The sequence below is a fragment of the Phasianus colchicus genome, chromosome 8, assembly GCF_987193195.1.
Source record: "Phasianus colchicus chromosome 8, bPhaCol1.hap1.1, whole genome shotgun sequence".
In the NCBI taxonomy this organism is placed as follows: Eukaryota; Metazoa; Chordata; class Aves; order Galliformes; family Phasianidae; genus Phasianus; species Phasianus colchicus.
Window position 1 is genome coordinate 33,227,146 of NC_143443.1, and position 19,470 is coordinate 33,246,615.

The following is a 19,470-nucleotide window of genomic DNA, read 5'->3' on the forward strand; positions in this document are numbered from 1 at the left end:
TCCCCCTCAAATATTCTGGGAACCATTTCTGATTCTGAGTGCCATCTCACGCTTCCCCAATGCTACCTCATGGCTAATAACATGGCATTATCTACTCTACCTTTTGGGGAATGGAATGGAGTTGTTGCTAATGTTGGGATAGGAGATGTGTTCTGCTTCTCACCTCCTGTGTGGCACTTGGAATCCCTGCTGTTTTCAGCATTGGAATGGGCTGCCCAAGGAGGAGTCGCCATCCCTGGAAGTATGAATGGGGAACCAAGGGACATGGTTTACTACTGGAATTCAGTAGGTCACACTGAAAGATGGAATGGTAATCTTCAAAGTCTTTTCCAACCTAATGATTCTATGTTAAATTAGATTTTTATTTGTTCATCTAAAACTGCATAAGCTACCCAAAGGATTCAGGGAACAAGTTAAATTGTTATAGCTTCCTCCAATCCAGGCCAATCTCTACATGGATGAATTGCAAATCTAATCAAATTATGATACACCTAACAGGCACCAGCCAGTCTATAATGGGAGATGTGCCCACGCTCCAGCCAAACGCAGTGGGTCTGAAGACTCTTATTTTCATTTTGAATCCTCTGCCAAGTTACTGTGCAGTCATCTTTCACCCAGAGATTGTAAGAGTGTCTTTTTTAAGGCCTGTATCCAGCCAGGGGACACATCTAACACAGGAAATGGTGTTGCACCGGACTTGACACGTACTGCAAAGAAACAAATGTGTACGTTGAATTTATGAGTCACCCCAGTACATTTATTAAGTTGTGCTTTTACAACTGGTCTTCATCAAAGATATTTCATCTGTTAGCCAAAGCGTCATCTTTTCTAATGACTCATAATGAAGACTCATTCCATGTAGCTTGAATTTACTGGCTCATCAGCCTCTTGTTCTCAAGGGGCTAAGCTGTTCTTTTCAGCATGTTCACCCTACATACAAGTGGCCATTAACTATACTTTCTCATTATGTGAGAATCAGCTAATCAAGACTGACCAAGAAAGAACTGATGTGATTAGAGAAAGACATCTGCTTAGAATTATCCAGATCGCTGTTTCAAAACTGATAAGGCACTTGCTGCCTTAGTAGTATATTATAGCAAGAGTAAATGATTTTGGGGGGAGGGGTGAGGAGAAATAGAGTTTGCTTTACCAATCTCTTGGAAGAGATGGAGGGTGCAAAGGGTGAGCAAGGACTTGTGCTAAGAAAAGGCAGAAGCAGTCTGTAAACCACATATCACAGAACAGAGCAGAGAAACGTTCTAGACTGTATTTGAGGAGCTGTGTTAAATGTACAGAGTGCTGTTATTTCCATTGTTCTCAGAGATGCAGTAAATGCCGAATTGTAAAAATATCTCGACTTCTATTCTCTAATTCCCATTCTGTTTTTGTTTTTATTTTCTACTGTCTAAAAGAAAAATAACGCTCATATCTATCAAATCCTTCTCCTAGGTAAATCCACAGCAATCCCTGAAGTCGGCGGGCTGTATATATGCATTTCTGATTAAGCTGTACAAGGCAGCACGCTTTAACATCTTTATAAATGCCACGTACAACTTTTCTGAAGCCAGAAGTTTACTTATTTTGATCTGAAGGCTGGAGATGCATGCTTCCTCCTTTCCCTCTCCTTGTTACAGAGAAACTGTAATCAGATATGATCATTTCATCACAAGCACTAGAAAAGTACAGATTCCAGAGCACTGGTCTGATAAAATACGTACCACGATAGAGACAGCACTGAAACTGACCCTGAAGTAGAGCTGTAACTGAACATAACTCTTTATTCTTTTCCCTAGGGAAAAAGAGAGCATCAGATAGGAGGAGGGCAGTGTGCTTTTACTGGACTGAACCACACTGAGAGAGTGCAAATATGTGGGTCAGATGGAGGAACAGGCAGGCTCTGCTCTCATCCCAAGAGGACTCGGGAAGTGTGAATTGCCAAGTGCAGTCCCATTTAGGGGGAGAGCTGCAGCGTACTCAAGTTACCTTATTCATGCAAAAAGCACAGTTCTACACACAGCCAGGTGTGCAAACTTTTTTTTTTTCACAGCTCCTCCAACGAGCAAGTAGCAGGTAGTAAGATAAAAGCACAAAAATAAGTCGGACCAAATTTTGAAGGAATCTGTCTGGATTACTGAGGCTAGACATCAAAGGGGGGGGGGGGGGGAAGCCTCCTATTGCCAAGCTCATGTTTCCATATATGTATTTCCTCCACAGTATGACTCTTCATATAGGCTCTGCTTTTTGAATCATCCCTCTTGGCCGATGCAGCCACGCTCAGTGTTTGCACACCGTTTTTCACCTGCAGAATGAGGATGGGTGACCCCACACAGCTCGGCAGGGGACGACGCAGTGCCAGGGCTGCACGTCCTGCTGCTGCCCACAGCACTGAGCTGGGCCTGTTCCCTGCAGTGCTTTCGGCCGTCCTCTGCCGCCCCGAGAAACTGCGCTGTCACTTGGACAGGAACTGACATTTTCTGGAAAGAGTCTGGGCTTTCGCGTCCAGGAAAGTATCTGCTTCTCTGAATCCAGCCCCATGCAGGAGATTCTTGTCCTTAAATACCTCGCGTCTGGGTTTTTCCTTTCTTTCTCTCCTTTTTCTCATTTTTTTTTTTCCTCCAATCTCCTCTATTTTCACAAAGAGGAAAGCCAGGCGGTGCAGAGGCCCTGCAGACATGCCTGCAGCCTGACTCACCAGCATCCCTCTGAAAGTGCCACAGAACCATGACATCAGTGGGGCTGAGCCGGAGCTGCCCCTGCAAGCATCCCCACAGCACTCTGCTCCTGCCAACACGGGGCACTCAGTTCTCCTCCCCACCAGCCCTCCTGTTTCCTTGTAGTTGGTGAGAAATATCTTTATGGCAAGGCACGAGCCTGTCACCACCTGCCCCTACACCCTGGGCAGAAAGGGAGAGCTCAGAAAGCTGAATTCTGTCATGTCCTGTTGATGGAAATTTGGAGTCACCAACCCTGGAGGTGTTCAAGGAACATTCAGATGTTGTGTTGAGGGACATGCTGCAGTGAGAACTATTGGTGATAGGTGGACGGTTGGACTGGATGATCTTGTAGGTCTTTCCAACCTTGGTGATTCTGTGATTCTATGACACGAGCCTTAATTATCACAAAAAAAAAGAATGCTAAGAAGTGCCTCCAATACTTGCACTTTTTTACCGTGGTGATTTTTTTCCCAGTTTGCACTGATGTGGACACACAAAGCCAGGACATGGCTCACCCCCTCCTTCTGGCAACTCCATTCTGTCTCCTCCACCAACCAGCTATAACACCTGGAGGGCAAACAGGGATGGGATGGCTGCCTACAAGGACTGCAACACAAACAGGTGAGAAACCAATGACAGTGGTGCAGAGTCTGGGAGGACACATTCAAGGACTCCTGCAACCACGCAGACATGGAGACCAGCTATCAGTGCTTCTAGAAACAATCCCTGCAGGTTACCCCAAGGGTCTGCAGAAAGTGCTGAGACGGACTGAAGATCAGTCAAAGTCCAAGAAGCCCAAATCTGAATTGTTCCCTTTGATCCCTTCGTTTCTCCCTTCGTTACGTACAACATGAAATCACCAAGAATCCATCTGAAGTACTGCAGTGTATTCTGTTGTTTACTAAACCTCTAAAAATAAATACATGAAACAGGGAACACTTCAAGTGAATTAAATAGCTGGCACCTTTCCCTATAAAATTTTGCAAAGAAACACTATTTCTTTCTCTCTGCAAAGCCTTCAGGAGAAGCTGATATCCTAGGAACTGAGTGTGTGCCAGCAAAATGCCATCAGATGCAAAAATAAAAACCAATTATTGAGACATTAGACATACTGTCACATACCTGTGCTTATCCAAAGGCATTGGACCCCTGGGACTGAGCATCAAAGTAAAAATGTCTAATAGAAAATTCAACACGAGGAGGCTCAGCCTCAATTTTGACTTAAAAACCCACTTACAGTCATAGAATTATAGACTCATCGCATGGCTTACGTTGGAAGGGACCTCAAAGATCACCCACTTCCAACTCCCAGTCCTCCTTGTCCTTCTGAGGCCAGGCAACATTTTAAAAAATGTTTCTGAAAAGCGAGAGAATCCTCTTGGTTTTCACAGAACTTGTGTAAAGAAGACCAAACATCCCAGGTAATGATGGGCCATGTGATGCTGCTCAACAGAATGCAACGATCTGCTCTTCGCTGCTATTGACACATTGCTTACTCTTGTTAGAAACAAATACAGAAACCCAGGAAACAAAAGTGGTGTGAAACCTGCCTGAGCAGCAGATAACAGAAACGTGTGAGGAACACCAAAGCCTGGGTCCAGCTGGACGCAGCCCTGCTTTGCCTGCCAGCCAACAAGGCAACTTGGCATTGGCCATCGCTCCATGGGCAGCAATGGACAATGTGTGCCACATGGGCTGGCTGATGACCGTCTGTGGGAGATGGCAGGCTTTTTAGAAAGCTGTTTTCTCTCTTGTCTCCCCCCTAATTATTTATTTTGTCGTCACAGATGATTACACTCTGCCTGTGTTTTCAGTACCATTGCGATGGAGCCGCCTCCAGCAGGCAGCACGGGTCCTGCTGCCCTCTCCCCACCAGTTTTCCACCCCAGCCTCTGTTGAGCAGCGCTGGAGCGAAATGCTGAAATCCTCACACGCTTCAGTACATGAGGAGATTAAAACAGTTCTGAAAATATCACATTCTACTGCTGCTATCTAGGGAACGAAATTTAAAACAGGCACTCATTATTTTTTTTTTGGCACCAGCAAGGGTGTTTTCCTCCCTATTATTGTTATATATTTAATTGGAAGGTGCAGATCTGAGGATCCTCTGAGTGACAGACACTGAACAAGCAGAACCTTGTGTTAACGTGATTCAAAGCTGTCAACTGATGCAACCTTGGAAAACTACCATTGTCACAAAAGCAAACGTACAGAGGAAGCTGCCCTATTCATCAGACTTGTTTTCTGCATGCTGTCCAAACAAGCTGTGTAATTCTGTGATAAATGTGGAAATGTCAAACTTCTTGTGCCTCAATTTTCCATCTGAGAAAGAGGGCTGATTCCCACTGCCCACTGTTTTCTGGGACGTGTCAGAGAAGTTGGTGATGTCGGAGATGATGACGTTCAACCACAACAAAGAACACAAGTTCCATCCTCTCTACTTCCAGCATATTGTATTAGTATATAAACATCTCTAGTTTTCCTTTCTTTTGGTATATTTGTATAAGGAGAAGAAAAACAACTCAAGAAAACAATAATTTCTCCCCTAGTGGATCTGAACCCTTTCACTGTAACATACAGCTCAAAAACCACACTGCAAAAGGTCACCCCAACCACACAACACTGATTCCCACTGCAGAAACCAGCCTGTGCCACTGCTCAAAACTGAGCAAATCTCAACATTTCAGTGCCATTATCTCACCATCCTTATACCACAAAGCTATACTGAATGCCTGTCCCTTAGTGTCACAGCTCAATGCCAACATCACCAGAGCTGCCGTGCCTGAATCTTTGCATTTTGGTGTAGAGAAAGCTGTTGCTGGGACGTAAGGGAAAAATTGATACTGCCATTAAAGAAGCATTAATTGACATTTTTGTCAAATAATAAGAATCTCCGACTGTCAGCAGGCACTGAAATGCTGCAGTACACTGCTGGCCCCATGCCTGCAGATAACACAGTCAGGGGTCAGTGTTTTTTGGCTAAGTTACAGCACAGACAGTACATTCTGAGAGGTCCTACTTCTCTAGTTATATTTGTTTAGCTTTGTTTCCTCTATCCGTACTTGTAGCCATTGACTGTATATAAGCAAGTCAATTCATTAACAGATTTTGTCAGCTATTTTCTTTGGCAGTGGAAATGGGTTGTTTTCCTGCAAAATTAATGAAGCTAGAATGTCACTTGCACGCCAGTCAGTGCTCTTATTCAGAAAGGTCAGGCAGGAAGAAAAGAGAATCTCTTTTTTTTTTCTTTTTTTTTCTCAATCAAAAGAGAATGCAACCATTTCTGAACACAACAGCCTGACTGGAGACAGCTCAGCTTAGTACTGTGAACAAAGATACCTTGGGTTCCATCTGGGGGTTCCCTGGGCTCTGACAGCACCAGCCCAGCCCTCGCCCCACTGCTGCCTCCCACCAGGAGGAACCGGGATGCACTGAAGGATGCACTGCTGCTGACATCCCTGGAGCCAACCCATCCCACCTCCATGCTGCCTCTCACGCGCCCTCTGCGTATCTCAGCTTTTCCTCCTTGCCCTTCAGGCAAGTCTACGTGGCTCTGGAAGAGCTCGCTAACATCTGTTCGAAGTTATATTCCTTTGACATCCATAACTATGACCTTTGTCAGCGAATTATTAAAGCGTGAAATTAATTTTGAAAATCAGTAATTCCGCTGACTTTACCTGGATTACTCATATGGTTAAAGTTAAAAGCACACTTAAGTGCTTTGCTGCAAGCAGACCCACTTCTGACAGTGCAAAACGTTTCCAGTTGCAGAAGAGCAGCCAGTAGTCGCGTGCTGTTCTCCTCTCCAACTCAGATTTAATCTTATGGGGGCTTCATTTCACTTACACGCTATTAGGACAACTTTCTTCTAAGGCCCATATGCTGCCACCAACCTGAAAGGAATTGCTCTGACCAGACATTCCCCTGCCCTGCATCACAGAAGCGCGTCGGTATCACGGCTGCTTTGCACACCAAACAGCCAGCTGCTGCTAGGGCTGGTTTGCTTTGCAGCTGATAGATGACTTGCTGATTCTGGAAATCTCTCCATAAGACAAGTGTTTCTAAAACAGTTAAGGTACTACAGAGCTCAAGGTTCTCAAGAGTGCAATCATATTTTGCAAATAAATCATGGTAAGAAATGTGCTTGCAACGTAAGCTCGCTGGTCGGTTTTCTACGATTGACAAGCTTAATTCAAAGCAAATAATTTAGGTTTTGCAATTACAAATGTGCAGTGCCTGAACATTAATCACTGGATTATTTAATGAATAAATGCAAAAGTAAACTTAACAGCTGGAAAACATTGAGAGGATTTCAAACCTTAAGCTGTGAAGTTAGGCACTAGCAAACCTCCCAGAACGAGTATGTTGCCCTACAACTATGAACACATCTTGCTGAGCCTAAAAATCAGAAAAACACCAAATTGACATTAAAGATTTCCATAGATAACAGATGGCTTAACACATCAGTCTTCACTTGGGGTTGCCTAATACATCTGAATCATGTTTTGAAATATAACTGAAGGTTTGGAAAATCTCTAAGGTTTTCAATAAATGGATTTTAATGTCAAAGCAGCTGTTTCTACTAAGTATTTAAAATCATATCCAGTTTTTTGTTGTTCCTGGGTTTTTTGTTTTTTGTTTTTTGTTTTTTTTTGCATGATCCAATGCAGAAATAATGTAATTTAGGGGTCTCATCCACCTCCACCCCTACCACCCTCCAAGGAATAACATGCTTTACATGAACCTACAGTAAAACAACAGCACACGTCTCAGAGCTTCATATGCATTGTCACTAACTACTCAAGAAAATATGCTTGCGTTTAGCACACTACTTGCACTTAAAGCAGTGGCTGCTCCAGTGCTCATCATCATGGCTTTCAAGATATTTGAGCTGCATGGCTCGTGCCGATGTCAGGAAGATGGAGCAGGCTGCAGCACAGCAGCTCCTGCCTTGCTTTGCAGTGCTCGGCCCATTATTTGTCTTGAAAACAAGGATCAGTAATGCTAACTGAAGAAGAGGGAATAATGATTCTGCAAAGCCATGACCAGCTTCTGTGGTTTGGGATCTGTAAGCTGTCTTGTATGCTACAGACCCCAAACACAGGCAAGGCTAACCTCAACAGCATGTTGAACCTTGTGTTGGCATCACCATACAGAGCTCTTCTAGAACACAAGCCTTCTGGGGGGCATCCCATCACAGAGATAGGTAAACTAGAAAATAACCATTCAGAAATATTGTATTTCTTAAGAAGTAGAGCTCAGAAATCTCCAAATCCGATTAGTCTAACAGATGTTCATAAGAGCTAATTTACAGTCCTGTCATCCTCTACTTTTAAAAGAGATGGAAACTGCATGTTACAGTTTTCTAAATCTGATTTATTATTGGTACAAGAGAATTTGGTGTGTTCAGCAAGGCCCATATTAGCAATTTTATGTTCTTTTAATCGCTGACATGGAATGCAAATAGTTTCCTCAATTGCTGCATACTTCACATTCCTAAAGGAAGGCACACCCTTTGACAAAGATTAAGAGAATATAAAGTTAAACCCCTGTTTACTAAATGAATTAAATCCTCTTTTAGTTGCTGAAGCAGAGCAATTTATGCATTGGGAATCTACGTTCCCTTCAAGGATAGGAAATGAACAATAAAGAAATATTGAAAATAACGTTAAGAAAGCTCATAGTTTGGTCCTAATGTTGAATCATAAAGTGAACTTCATTCTATCCCTGCTGGGTAATGTAAGAGTTTCTCCAAATGTCTGGAAATAAAAAGCATTCTGCATTGTGTCAGTACTCTGGAGAGGTGCCCCACCATTTTGCAGTGAGGACAGCAGTCACCAGCCCAAGGCAGTGCACCTACATTTGCTTTCACATGCACATTTCCACCTCCATGACACCTAAAGCTGCACCTCCTACATCTTTGGTCTTTCTACTACAGTAAGAAAACACCTCTGCTGCTTTAACACCACCAGAAGGGAAGCCTTCTGAACACGATGATCCTTGCTAACATTTTGGGATAAATTTTCCCTATGTCATGAATAATCTTTGATATTTCATTGATGAGTTGCATGTAGCTGTCCTGATCTGGATTCCCACAGCGTACTCTTGAGGGATTGAGACAAAGAGTTCAGTGACTTTGGTTCTGCTTCTCATGTATTTCCAAAGAGAAGTGGCTTCATTTCTGTATGGTTCCGTACACTGGACCCTCTCTGCAGCATCCCCCAGAATCTACCTCTGAGAGCTTCAAGACACGAGCAGGAGTTGTTATGGAAGATGATGTACTATTTACAGCCCACCAAGAAGTGTTCAGGCTCAGCTGTGATTGTGAGCCTCGTGAGCAGTGCAACCAGCCCACCACAGCACGTTGCCAACAAATCCACTGAGCTCCCACCAGTAGAGGTTAAGCCTCATCATGGTTGTTGCACGGAGGTGACCATGGTCACATGAAGCACCAGGAGGGATGAGTTCTCCAAAACATTCCAAAGGTTGTAGGATTATCCACATTAATGTGAATAAAATGCCCTACTACTGCAGGAAAGGGGGGAAAATCCAAACAAAATAAGAACGATGATCAAAAAGAAAATGCAGAGAGGCAGCATTTTTGTTTTCAGCCCCACTTAAATGCAATCACACGTACCAGCTCATGCTTTCTAAGCAGAATGCAAATGCACACAACCCAAACTGCAAAACATTCAGTTTAGGGACAAGGAGCAAACTTGGCTGGGGGTTGGTTTTAAAACATCAGTGCAAGCATTACAATCCCTCTCTAGAAATGCCAGTGCAAAATGAGCATGCACCAGAGGTACTCACTCGTTCCTCTCCAGGTGGATGACCAGTCGTTGCCCTTCAGCTTGTACCACCAACTGCAGCAGGGACGGGTGGTTCTGCAAGAAGAAAACAGAGCTGGCTGAGCCCAAACCCAGATCCCATCTCCATTTTCACAAGCTATCTGATACAGCTGGGAATTCTCTCTTTTTTTCCTCTCCATACAACAGCATACCGAGATTAAACACTGATATAAGCTCCTAGTAATGCTCAATCTTCCTGTAACCCTTTGTAAAGTAAGGCAGAGGTAATCAGATTTGCATTTCACCTGCCCATCTCTGGTTTAAGTGACCAGGCTGGGAGCTGGTGGCTCTCACACCTCCTCAGTATGTCACATACTTGTGTGCAGGGCCCCACAAGCCACACAGATCTGAGACCCTCCTGGAAACCGAACAACAAGCACAGTCGTATTGAACTACTTGCTCCATGTGAACACCTACGTATTTTAATAAACACCTACGTGTTGCATAACTTTTCAGATGGAATAATTCATATTTTGTAAAAACTAAAAGAATTGGTGCTGGAGCAATCAGAAGTATGGCTAAAAATATTATCCAGGATCACTGTGAGGACAACACACGAGGTACATGCATGTACACGATATGCAAGGGAATGATCTAAAAATGATCTAAACAAGCCATCAGCAGCAGAGCACACGCAAATCCCAGTTCACGCCTTGTGAGGCAGGGTCAGGACATCTGGATTGCATTTCCAGCCCCAGCACGAACCATGTGCAGTCTTCATATCACTGCACTCTGACCGACAAACAAGTTGTTTTTCATCTCCGGTGTCTGAAGGTGGATTCACTTCTTTTGGGGCAGAGGGGCCAACCCTCCATGCACTCACATGGGCCCTTCATGCACCAAACAAGAAGGCACAGTTTACCGTATGTGTTACCCTTAATCCAGAAGTCTACACTCCCATACATGTTAAGACTGTTTACACTTAACTTACATTTCATTAAACAAACTTACTAGCTTGCGAGACAGCATTTCCTTGTTTTGAAATTCTACAGTAGCTCAATAAATCAGTTGTTCCTCTGCAAGCTCAGTACACTTTTCTGAATATTTACGCCAGCCAGTTGCAGAACCGAGGCTGTCTAATCTGCAGGGGGATTGTGTTTAGTTGATTTATTGAGAAATAGGTTGGAATCTGCGATTGCTGCAGCGGTGCCGTGATGGAGCCCTGGCTGTGCAGCTGCTTGAGCACTCTCCCATGCAGTGCCAGGGTTTGAAAGTGGTTTCAGAAACTGTAAATGTTTATTAAAAAGTGAAATTATGAGGGGACTATCACAGACTAAACAAAATGGTAAATTTTTTTACAAGAAAAAATAGCTGACAACTCCCTGGTGCTCTCAAGCGTTATTAGTCATTGGATCACAGAATCATTAAGGTTGGAGGAGACCTCTGAGACCTCCAAGCCCAACCTACCCCCACCATGCCCCTCAGTGCCACATCTCCATGGCCCTAGAACACCTCCAGGGACAGTGACCCCACCATTCCCTGGGCAGCTGTGCCAATGCCTGACCACTCCTAAGCACAGATTGTGACTGAAACACCATCTCTCACACAAAACAGAAACAATATTGAAATCCTGCATCTCCGTAAACTCTGCAGCAATGAGATCCCACTAGAATGCTAAATAAAAGCTTCAGATGATGCTTGGCATGCAGCGAACACATGGGAGTCATTTATTGGCATGAATATTTAGAGGCGATGTCGATTAACACTTTAATATTAGTGCATTTGGTTCCAAACCCCGTAAGATATACACACTATTGAGTTTTGAGAGAGTAGGATACAATTAATTACAACATAACACAGTAAATAATAAAGATACTGCAGGAGCACAAATGGGTTCCTTTCAGTTGAAGGCCCTCTGTTAGCGTGTAAATGATAACCATGTTTATTCTCAGTGGCACTCACTGGACAGTCGATTGATGTTACCAAGTTGTAAAGTTAGAAAGGAGTTGCAGAATAAGGCAGCCTGCTACAGGATGAAAACTATCTCCTGGAGAATTCCTGAAGCTGACACTTCAGCACAATGCCCCTAGTTGGGATGCTGGACTGCTTTGCGTAAGACCTAGGTTTGGATCCCTTTTTTCTCATAGAAATAATGTTCAAGCAAGTGGCTCATTTTCTCTTTTGCCACCTGGGAAGAGATGAAACTGTATGTTTTCCAATTCTGTCTGCTAGTCATAAGCATAAATGCAGCAAAAAATACAGATGGCTCTGGTGGCATGGCATTTGGAAACACAAAAATGGTGTTAAAATGATACATTTCTAACGTGAAAGAAAAATGATCATCCAAGAAAGGGTATTTCTTGCCTTGCTAAGGTATACCTTTGTGAAATGAAATGAATATCTTTGTTTTACCTTTTTCTTTTCAGCATTGGTGAATTACTTGCCCACTTTTGCTGCTAGACCTTAAAAACTCATTTCCAGTTCACATGAGGCATCGTAGTGCTCCCTCCTTCTAATCAGTATTTTCAAAACCAAGTTGCAAGATGAAATGGGAATTACTGTAAACACTGATATTCGAAAGCTATTTTATATCTTCAGTTTAGAATAATGAATAAAAGCATATTGTAAGCACACACTCTTCTGCTTGGAACCTTTTATCAAGAACCACTTGTTATGACTTCCTTGAGAATCACAGAAAACAACTTCTGTGTCGATACCGAAACATATCCTACATCTGATTGCTTTGAAATTATCAAGTGGGGAAAAAGTGAATTAAAATTAACCTTATCAGACACCCTAACAGTTAACACCGTAAAAAATATCATATTGACATGATAACAGATAATCAGAAATGTTTCGACCTTTATTTCCCTACAGATTTGTGCTTTCTAGTTCTTTCCACTTTACCTACAACATGCTCCTGTCCCGCTGGCGATACGTATTTGGTGGCATATTTCATCAATGCACACAAACTTTTCCTTGATATCCTAAGAGGCAGAACAGACTCTAGGATGACCAAAGTAATACTTTTGGTCATTTTCCCTTCTCATTTAGAGCATTTACTTCCACAGTCCTCACCAAATTTTATCAGTGGAGAAATAAAGGTACTTCCCCTATTAATGTGCTCCTTACTAAGGGATGTTGATTTGAATTGCCATTGAGTGATGTTTACTCAATGTGCTGAAATAAATTAATGATGCAATGTGATGCACTTTTAGCTAACGCCAAGCAAGAGCTCTCTCTGATAAAGCACACGATAAATGCTTTCTTGGACAACTTGGAGCACCGTGAGGCCACAGCCTGTTTTGAATCAGAGCTGTTTGCTTGTTGTCTCACAACAGAACACGAATCAATACACATAAGTGAAGGTAGTTTAATTAACACATGCTTTTAAGTACTTTTAAGTGCTCCCACCCCTCTTCAATTCAAATCCATCTCTAGATCTTCAATTAGAAAAAGAAGAGAAGGGATGATCTGGGGACACCTGGTGATGGTGTCCCAACCCAGCTCTACCAGAATGCCCTGTTGGGGCACCCACACTCCAGCCAACTTCCAGCTGAGTGGAGTTGCTGCACCCTGGATTATTTTGCACTTTGCTTACCCTTTCTGCCACTTTCTTCCAACATGCCTCTGCAAAATGGACAGATTTTCACCCTCTTGTCTTTCTCTGCTTGCTATGTAAACTGTTGTAGAGCTGGGAGTTGGACTCGGTGATCCTTATGGGTCTCTTCTAATTCAGGATATTCTCTGATTCTATGTTTTAAAGGTATGCTGCCTAAACACACTGGTGAGCAGATAAGCACCTTCCCTCTGGTGAAGGCATCAAAGCGTTACAGGAACAGTAGCTCAGAAATAGCAATAAAGTTTTTTCCTTGGCTGCTCAGGTTTTATCACATCAGTATGAATATCAACCCAGAATCTCAGCAGCAGGTCTTGAACTGTTAATGCTTTCATGGATTACTTTCTAATAATTTTGATATAATAACCACCAAAAAATTTTTCAATTTTTATGCCTGAAAGAACTAGTAGCAATGGACTTGGGGTAGATTTGTTCACCTTGGTGGGATGCCCATTCTGGAATTTCAATTCAAAGTAGTTGTCACTGAGCATATTTTCCTGCACATTAATCTAGGAAAAAGTCTTAATCACTACTGGATCATCTCTTCCTTCGGGCTGTGGATTTGGCACGCACTGCAATCATGCTGCAGTGCTGTTAGCTTTTCCCTTGATACTGACTGTTGAGATGGAGATAGAATATTTTGAGTCATTTCTCATTACATCTGCAGAGAGAGAAAACTGATGAAGTGAACAACTGTAGCGCATGTGATTTTACACCTTCCTCTCTGTAATGGGTTTTCATTGGATTAAGATACATGAGTTCACTAGTACATACAGCATTGAAGAAAAAAATATTCTAGGAGCCACATGATAGAAATAAAGGGAAATACCTAAAGACAAGACAAAGTGTGTAAATGAACTCAAAGTAGAAGCTTTGATTCATTTGGAAAGACAAATGCATTTTCAGCTGTCTCAGATATCCAAATCCAGTATTTGACAATAGGGATCAGCATAAGAAATAGAACTAAAAGGGATTATTTTGTTTCTCTGATTTCAAATAAAGTTTTAAATAATGTCCTTACATGGTAGATTGAAACAGGCAGATTTGTTTAATCCAGAAAAGTAGTTTCCACTCCCTTCAGAACTGCTGCTAACTATGCTAAAACCAACCTCACAACGGGGACAACTTTGCATGTGCCATTAAATTGACCTACATCCATAGCCCGACCCACATCGTGTGTCAGGCGACAGTTTGCATGAACTGTCCCAGCTCCTCACTGGTGGGACATTCCTAGACTGAAATGGGCAAGATTGGAAGGAAATGCCTTCTAACTTTTCACAGAATCACAGGATCGCAGGAGTCGGAAGGGACCTCAAGAGACCATTGAATCCAGCCCCCCTGCCAAAGCAGTTCCCTATGACAGGTCATGCAGGTAGGCTGCAGAATATTTCCTCTGAAGGAGACTCCACAGTCTCTCTGAGCAACCTTTTCCAGTGCTCCATCACCCTTACCATAAAGAAGTACTTCTGCATGTTAGTACAGAACTTCCTATGTTCCAGTTTTAGGCTGTTACTCCTTGTCCTATGGCCACACACCACTGAGAAGAGCCTAGCTTCATCCATTTGCCTCCCACCTCCCTTTAGATATTTATAAACATTCATCAGATCCCCTCAATCTTCTCCAGGTTGAACCAGGTTACTTGGCCTTTCCTTATACCGGAGATGCTCCAGGCCTTTTAAAGATGCAAGAGGTGAGCATGATTTGTCCTGACCAGCTCCCACCAAAGCAGCCTGGCTGTGCCATGAACGTTGTCATGGATGGTGGTTTAACACAGTGTTATACAAGGCAGCTACACAGGCAGTTATACAAGGACGCAGAAGCAAATCAGCATTTGTTTATGAAAACAGATGAATAGTGAAGAGACATCTTCAAAGGTCAGAGAAACCTGAGTGCACTTCTGAGCCTTCAGTATGTATTTAGACTTAAGCTAACTACATTGGTCATTCATGCAGATATTACCTATTGGCCAAAGATTGCCAGTGGAGACTGTTGCATTTGACACACGTCACGTGAGAGTAGATGATGTGATAGCTCATGTACTCTACACAGAGAAAAAATGAGGATATTTGCTTAATCCAGAGAGCTTTAACCTGTGCAAAAGGCACCAAGATTTAATACAAGAATACGATCACATTTATTTTATCCTCCGTGTTTCTGGAAAGATAAATTCCAGCACACAAACAAAAAGTGAGGGTCATAAGTTTATGTTATCTCTTAGGCATACCTCTGGAAATGATGGCCATTTGAGATGCATCAGATAGTTACACTCTGCACAAATCTAGATGCCTTTACTTGTATCTGAATAGCTAGCATTCAGGAATTAGAAATTTCATAACCGAGGAAAGGGTACATTATTTCCAGTAGGGATAAATTCTATACCATTTTGTACTAACTGCATGAAAATATGTTTTTGTCCATTATTTGTCACACACTGATATTCTGCCTTGCGCCTCCACAAGCTGCAAAGTATGCTTATAGGGATGAGATCCTGGAGCTGATATTACTTCTCCACTATCTGTAATATGCAAGGAAGGAAAAGCTGGGAAATCTATAAGAAATAAAGCCACCTGGGGGATCTTACCCTGATAACGGGAATTCAATCCAATAAGCTGCAATGCAAGCTGCTTGTAAAGTATATACATTTAAGCTAATTACAAACAACAAAGAATACAGTAGATTGCATGCATTGGTTTTAAATCAATAAATATTTCTTCCTTCCTTTTGGCTTTTCTTTAGAAGTGAACACAAGAGGCTATGTTTCATGTAAACACCTCCAAAAGCAAGTGATATTTCACGCAGACATGAAAAGTCTAAACATTTAATTCATATTCCTTTGCAGGTTCCTCAGGGCAGTGATCTCAGCTGTGCTTTCCTTACTGTCAAATGACAAGCATGTATCCCTATGGCTGTATATAATGAGTAGTAGCACAGAGAGCAGAGGGGTTTGCAGCAGATTATTTTTAACTGAGCAGCAACGAATCACAGCCCCTTAACAAATTGGTTGAGCCACTCCAGTAACGCACAAAACCAAAGAGCTCCAACTTTGTTCCCAACATTAAAATACAGTTACTCTTTGAAAACAAACTGTACTGTTCGCTTTCATGCTGGCAATGCAAACAGATGTAAGATCCTTCTACCTGGAAGGCATAATTTCTAAAGAAAACCTTCCCCCTCCCCCCAATTTATTTATTTTTTCTTCCTTGCAGAGCAAATCAACTGTTGCTTGCTGGCCAATTTTATCATCCCCTTCTAGATGGTCTTTGAGGACCCTTCCATCCCAAACCATTCTATGACTCTTCTGTTGCTTCTTGCACTGCCAGCCAGCTCCATGTGCACAGCTGGCCACCAGAAGGCACAGCAAAAGCCATCTCATGTGAAGGTCAGGACAGGATAAGGCTTCGTATGCCTTTCTCCAGGCATTCCTAAGCATTCTCTTAGGCTTCTCTAGAGGATCTCACCATGGAGTTCAATGATGTGCATAGAATATGAACAGTACTCTACAACTTTGGGAATGACCCCAAACAAATCAGTTTCTTTTCACAAACAAAAACCAATTAAAATTCAGTTAAAATAATAATAATAATAATAAAGTTTAGGTGCACTGCCTCTATAGCACTCACAGTCAGCCTCAAGTGACTTGGCAACATCTGACAAACTTCTTACAAACCTCCATGAAGAGCTTTCTAAATTAACAGATTCCTGCTCGTTGCTGGTGTCCCAGCATTCCAGTGCAGAATTAAAAATTCAAGCAAATAACACTCAAGAAAAAGGAAACTGAAAAGTTAATTGTGCCAGACCAAAACCAATAAAACAGCAGAGCTCTAAAACACAGCTTCCTGGTTTCTGTGCAGCAATACAGGGTTAATGGTGGCTCTGAGAAAAGGAAAGCTTGCTTAAAGTTTAGCTGCAGTCCTTTTGCGAGGTATTCCTGATTTACATTTTTTTTAAAATTAAAGAATAAACTAACTAAAACACGTTCAAAATATCATAACATTACAGATCAAATATTCCAGGAGCAAATCCAAAACAACCAGTTTGAAATCTGCATCTTCTGAGGCTGACTTGTTATGCTATGAATTTATTTGGTGTCAGTAGAAAGCCAAGCGTGAAAGGCGAGTTCAACATTTATACCACATTTTCATTATCAGGCACACAAGTTGCACTAAAACATATTTAGGTGCATATAGCCAGTGATGTAGGGATTAGCAGGCACTACACAGCTTCATGTATTAAAAAAAAAAAAAAGTCAAATGCTTTCTCTTCTTCTACGAAATTACATCTAAGCAAGCAGGGCAAATAGGCTAGCATTGGCTTTTAAAGCAGTTATCCAATTATCTGCTGAAATATATTGGTTAAAAATAGGTCAAAAATCGATGCTTTCTTTACAAACTTAGAAAGAAAATCTTTCAAAGATTCCTAAAAACAAAACTCAGAGGACAAACTTTAGTGAATTATGAGAACGGGGCTGGTGTTGCCAATACTTTCAAAGAGCCGATGGGGAGCGAGCTGTGCTATCCTCTGCTGCAGGATGTGGTTTGGGAGCAGGACGCCTGCTGCAGCACAAAGCAGCCAAGGCGAGGGATTGAAGCCCTTCCTGTATCTTTGCAGCAGGATGGATGCAGACCAACACAAGCCAACATGCAGTGTGTATTTATTGCACTTCCCTGCGTGCCTGATGACCTGCAAGGAGTCTGCTCGGCATCTGGGAGCAGGCAATTCGTTGGGCTCGTGAGTCACAGAGGAAGGAAGAAAGGAAAAGGAAACAACATGTGTTTTTGACTGAATGGAGATGACTGCACCAAACTGTGAACTCAATTTTGTATTAGGAGCAACTAATAAAAACAAAAATAAAAAGCACATCTGCTCTTAGCCAGCCCTCATTTTTGCGTGCATCCCAACCAAACCCCCCTGCAGAGCTGCACGCCCAGACTCTGAAGAACCATCTCCATAAAGCTATCAGAAGCCACCAAATGTTATCATCCAGGTGCTGACCTAGCTTCTCGGAGCAGAGAAATTTCTACTCAGAGCACTGGGATGGTGGGTAGACCCACAAGATTTTTAGGATAAGGGTGGTGATGCAGTGGAACAAGCTGCCCAGAGGTGGTGGTGCCCCATCCCTGCAGGCACCCAAAGTCAAGCTAGACAGGCCTCTGAGCACCTGAGCCAGCTGACCTCCTGTCATGGCCTTTGGAGGTCCCTTCCAACTCAAACAATGCTACGATTCTACAGCACCCCATCCTGCTGGTATCCTGTGTCCTTCAGCCCTGGGAAGCAATGGGTTGTTCTGGTAGATGTAGGCTTAGCACCTGAAAAGATCAGAAGTCTTTCCCTAACTCAAAAAAAGACTAAAGCCTGGCGGAGGAATGAAATAACCTGGACTTTGCTCAAAGTAAACCCATAGTCATTATACAGTATTTACACTGTACGTAGGAATCACAACTGTTCATTTTGCTATCAAACAGATGGGAGCAGAAAGTACCTCATTGTTGGAATACATTATGTGCTGCTTAAACAATGCTTTGTGGAAGGCTGTGCAGAGAAAACAAACATGTCTTTTCTATAGTAAACTGTTACAAAACAAAACTTAATAGGGCTGGCAGCTAGAAAGCAATTGCAGTGGGTCCGGGTAGTCCGAGTTACTAAACAGAACATGTTGCAAACAGTCCTTTGCAATTTGGGTAATTATAATGTGAATGAACAGCTGTTGATATTTGCCAATTCTGAATGTAAGTGACCTTCTTTGTGGACTATGCCGCGTGGATTTGGGTTTAGTAGGTTGCTCCACTACGGAGTTTTAAAAGTAGAACTCCTCCTCTCTGTAAGAACAACAGGGATGCGACCTCCTTTTACTAGTTACTTCATAACAACATCAAGGTTGTACAACTTTCTCAAAACATCAAGGTCAAGTACAGGCTCTGTCAAAGACTATACATCAACTAGCTTCCCACTGTAATCATATTTTATGCACCTTGCTCCCTTTGTCCTGACATGCTCTCTATGCATTTTCCCATCTAGTAGCTCTCCATTTTACCACCTATGCATCCATGGTGCCCTTACCAGAGCTGGAGCAGAACAGAAAACCTTAAAAACATCTCCTTTCTACATCTACACATGTAATTATTGCAACCTTAGAATCACAGAACCATCACAGTTGGCAAAGACCTCTAGGATCCCCAACTCCAATTGCCACACATGCCCACAGTGTCCAGTGACCACATCACATCTCCACAGTTCTTGATGTGTGGGATGGGGAACATTTCCACCTCCCTGGGCAGCCTGTGCCACTGCTTCTGTGCTCTTTCTGAGAAGAAATTTTTATCTTATATTCAACCTGAGCCTTCCCTGATGC

At 42.6% G+C, this 19,470-nt stretch overlaps 1 protein-coding gene across 3 annotated transcripts in view; it reads right to left on the reverse strand.

Annotated features, from left to right (window-relative positions):
• The window catches only part of ADAM12 (ADAM metallopeptidase domain 12), a 168,488-nt gene that overhangs the window by 114,387 nt on the left and 34,631 nt on the right, over positions 1-19,470 (reverse strand). For all 3 annotated transcript variants that reach the window (XM_090145647.1, XM_090145648.1, XM_031597316.2), the window contains one exon: positions 9,525-9,598. In XM_090145647.1, coding sequence (XP_090001773.1) covers positions 9,525-9,598 — 74 coding nt within the window. The remainder of the gene's footprint in view (positions 1-9,524; positions 9,599-19,470) is intronic.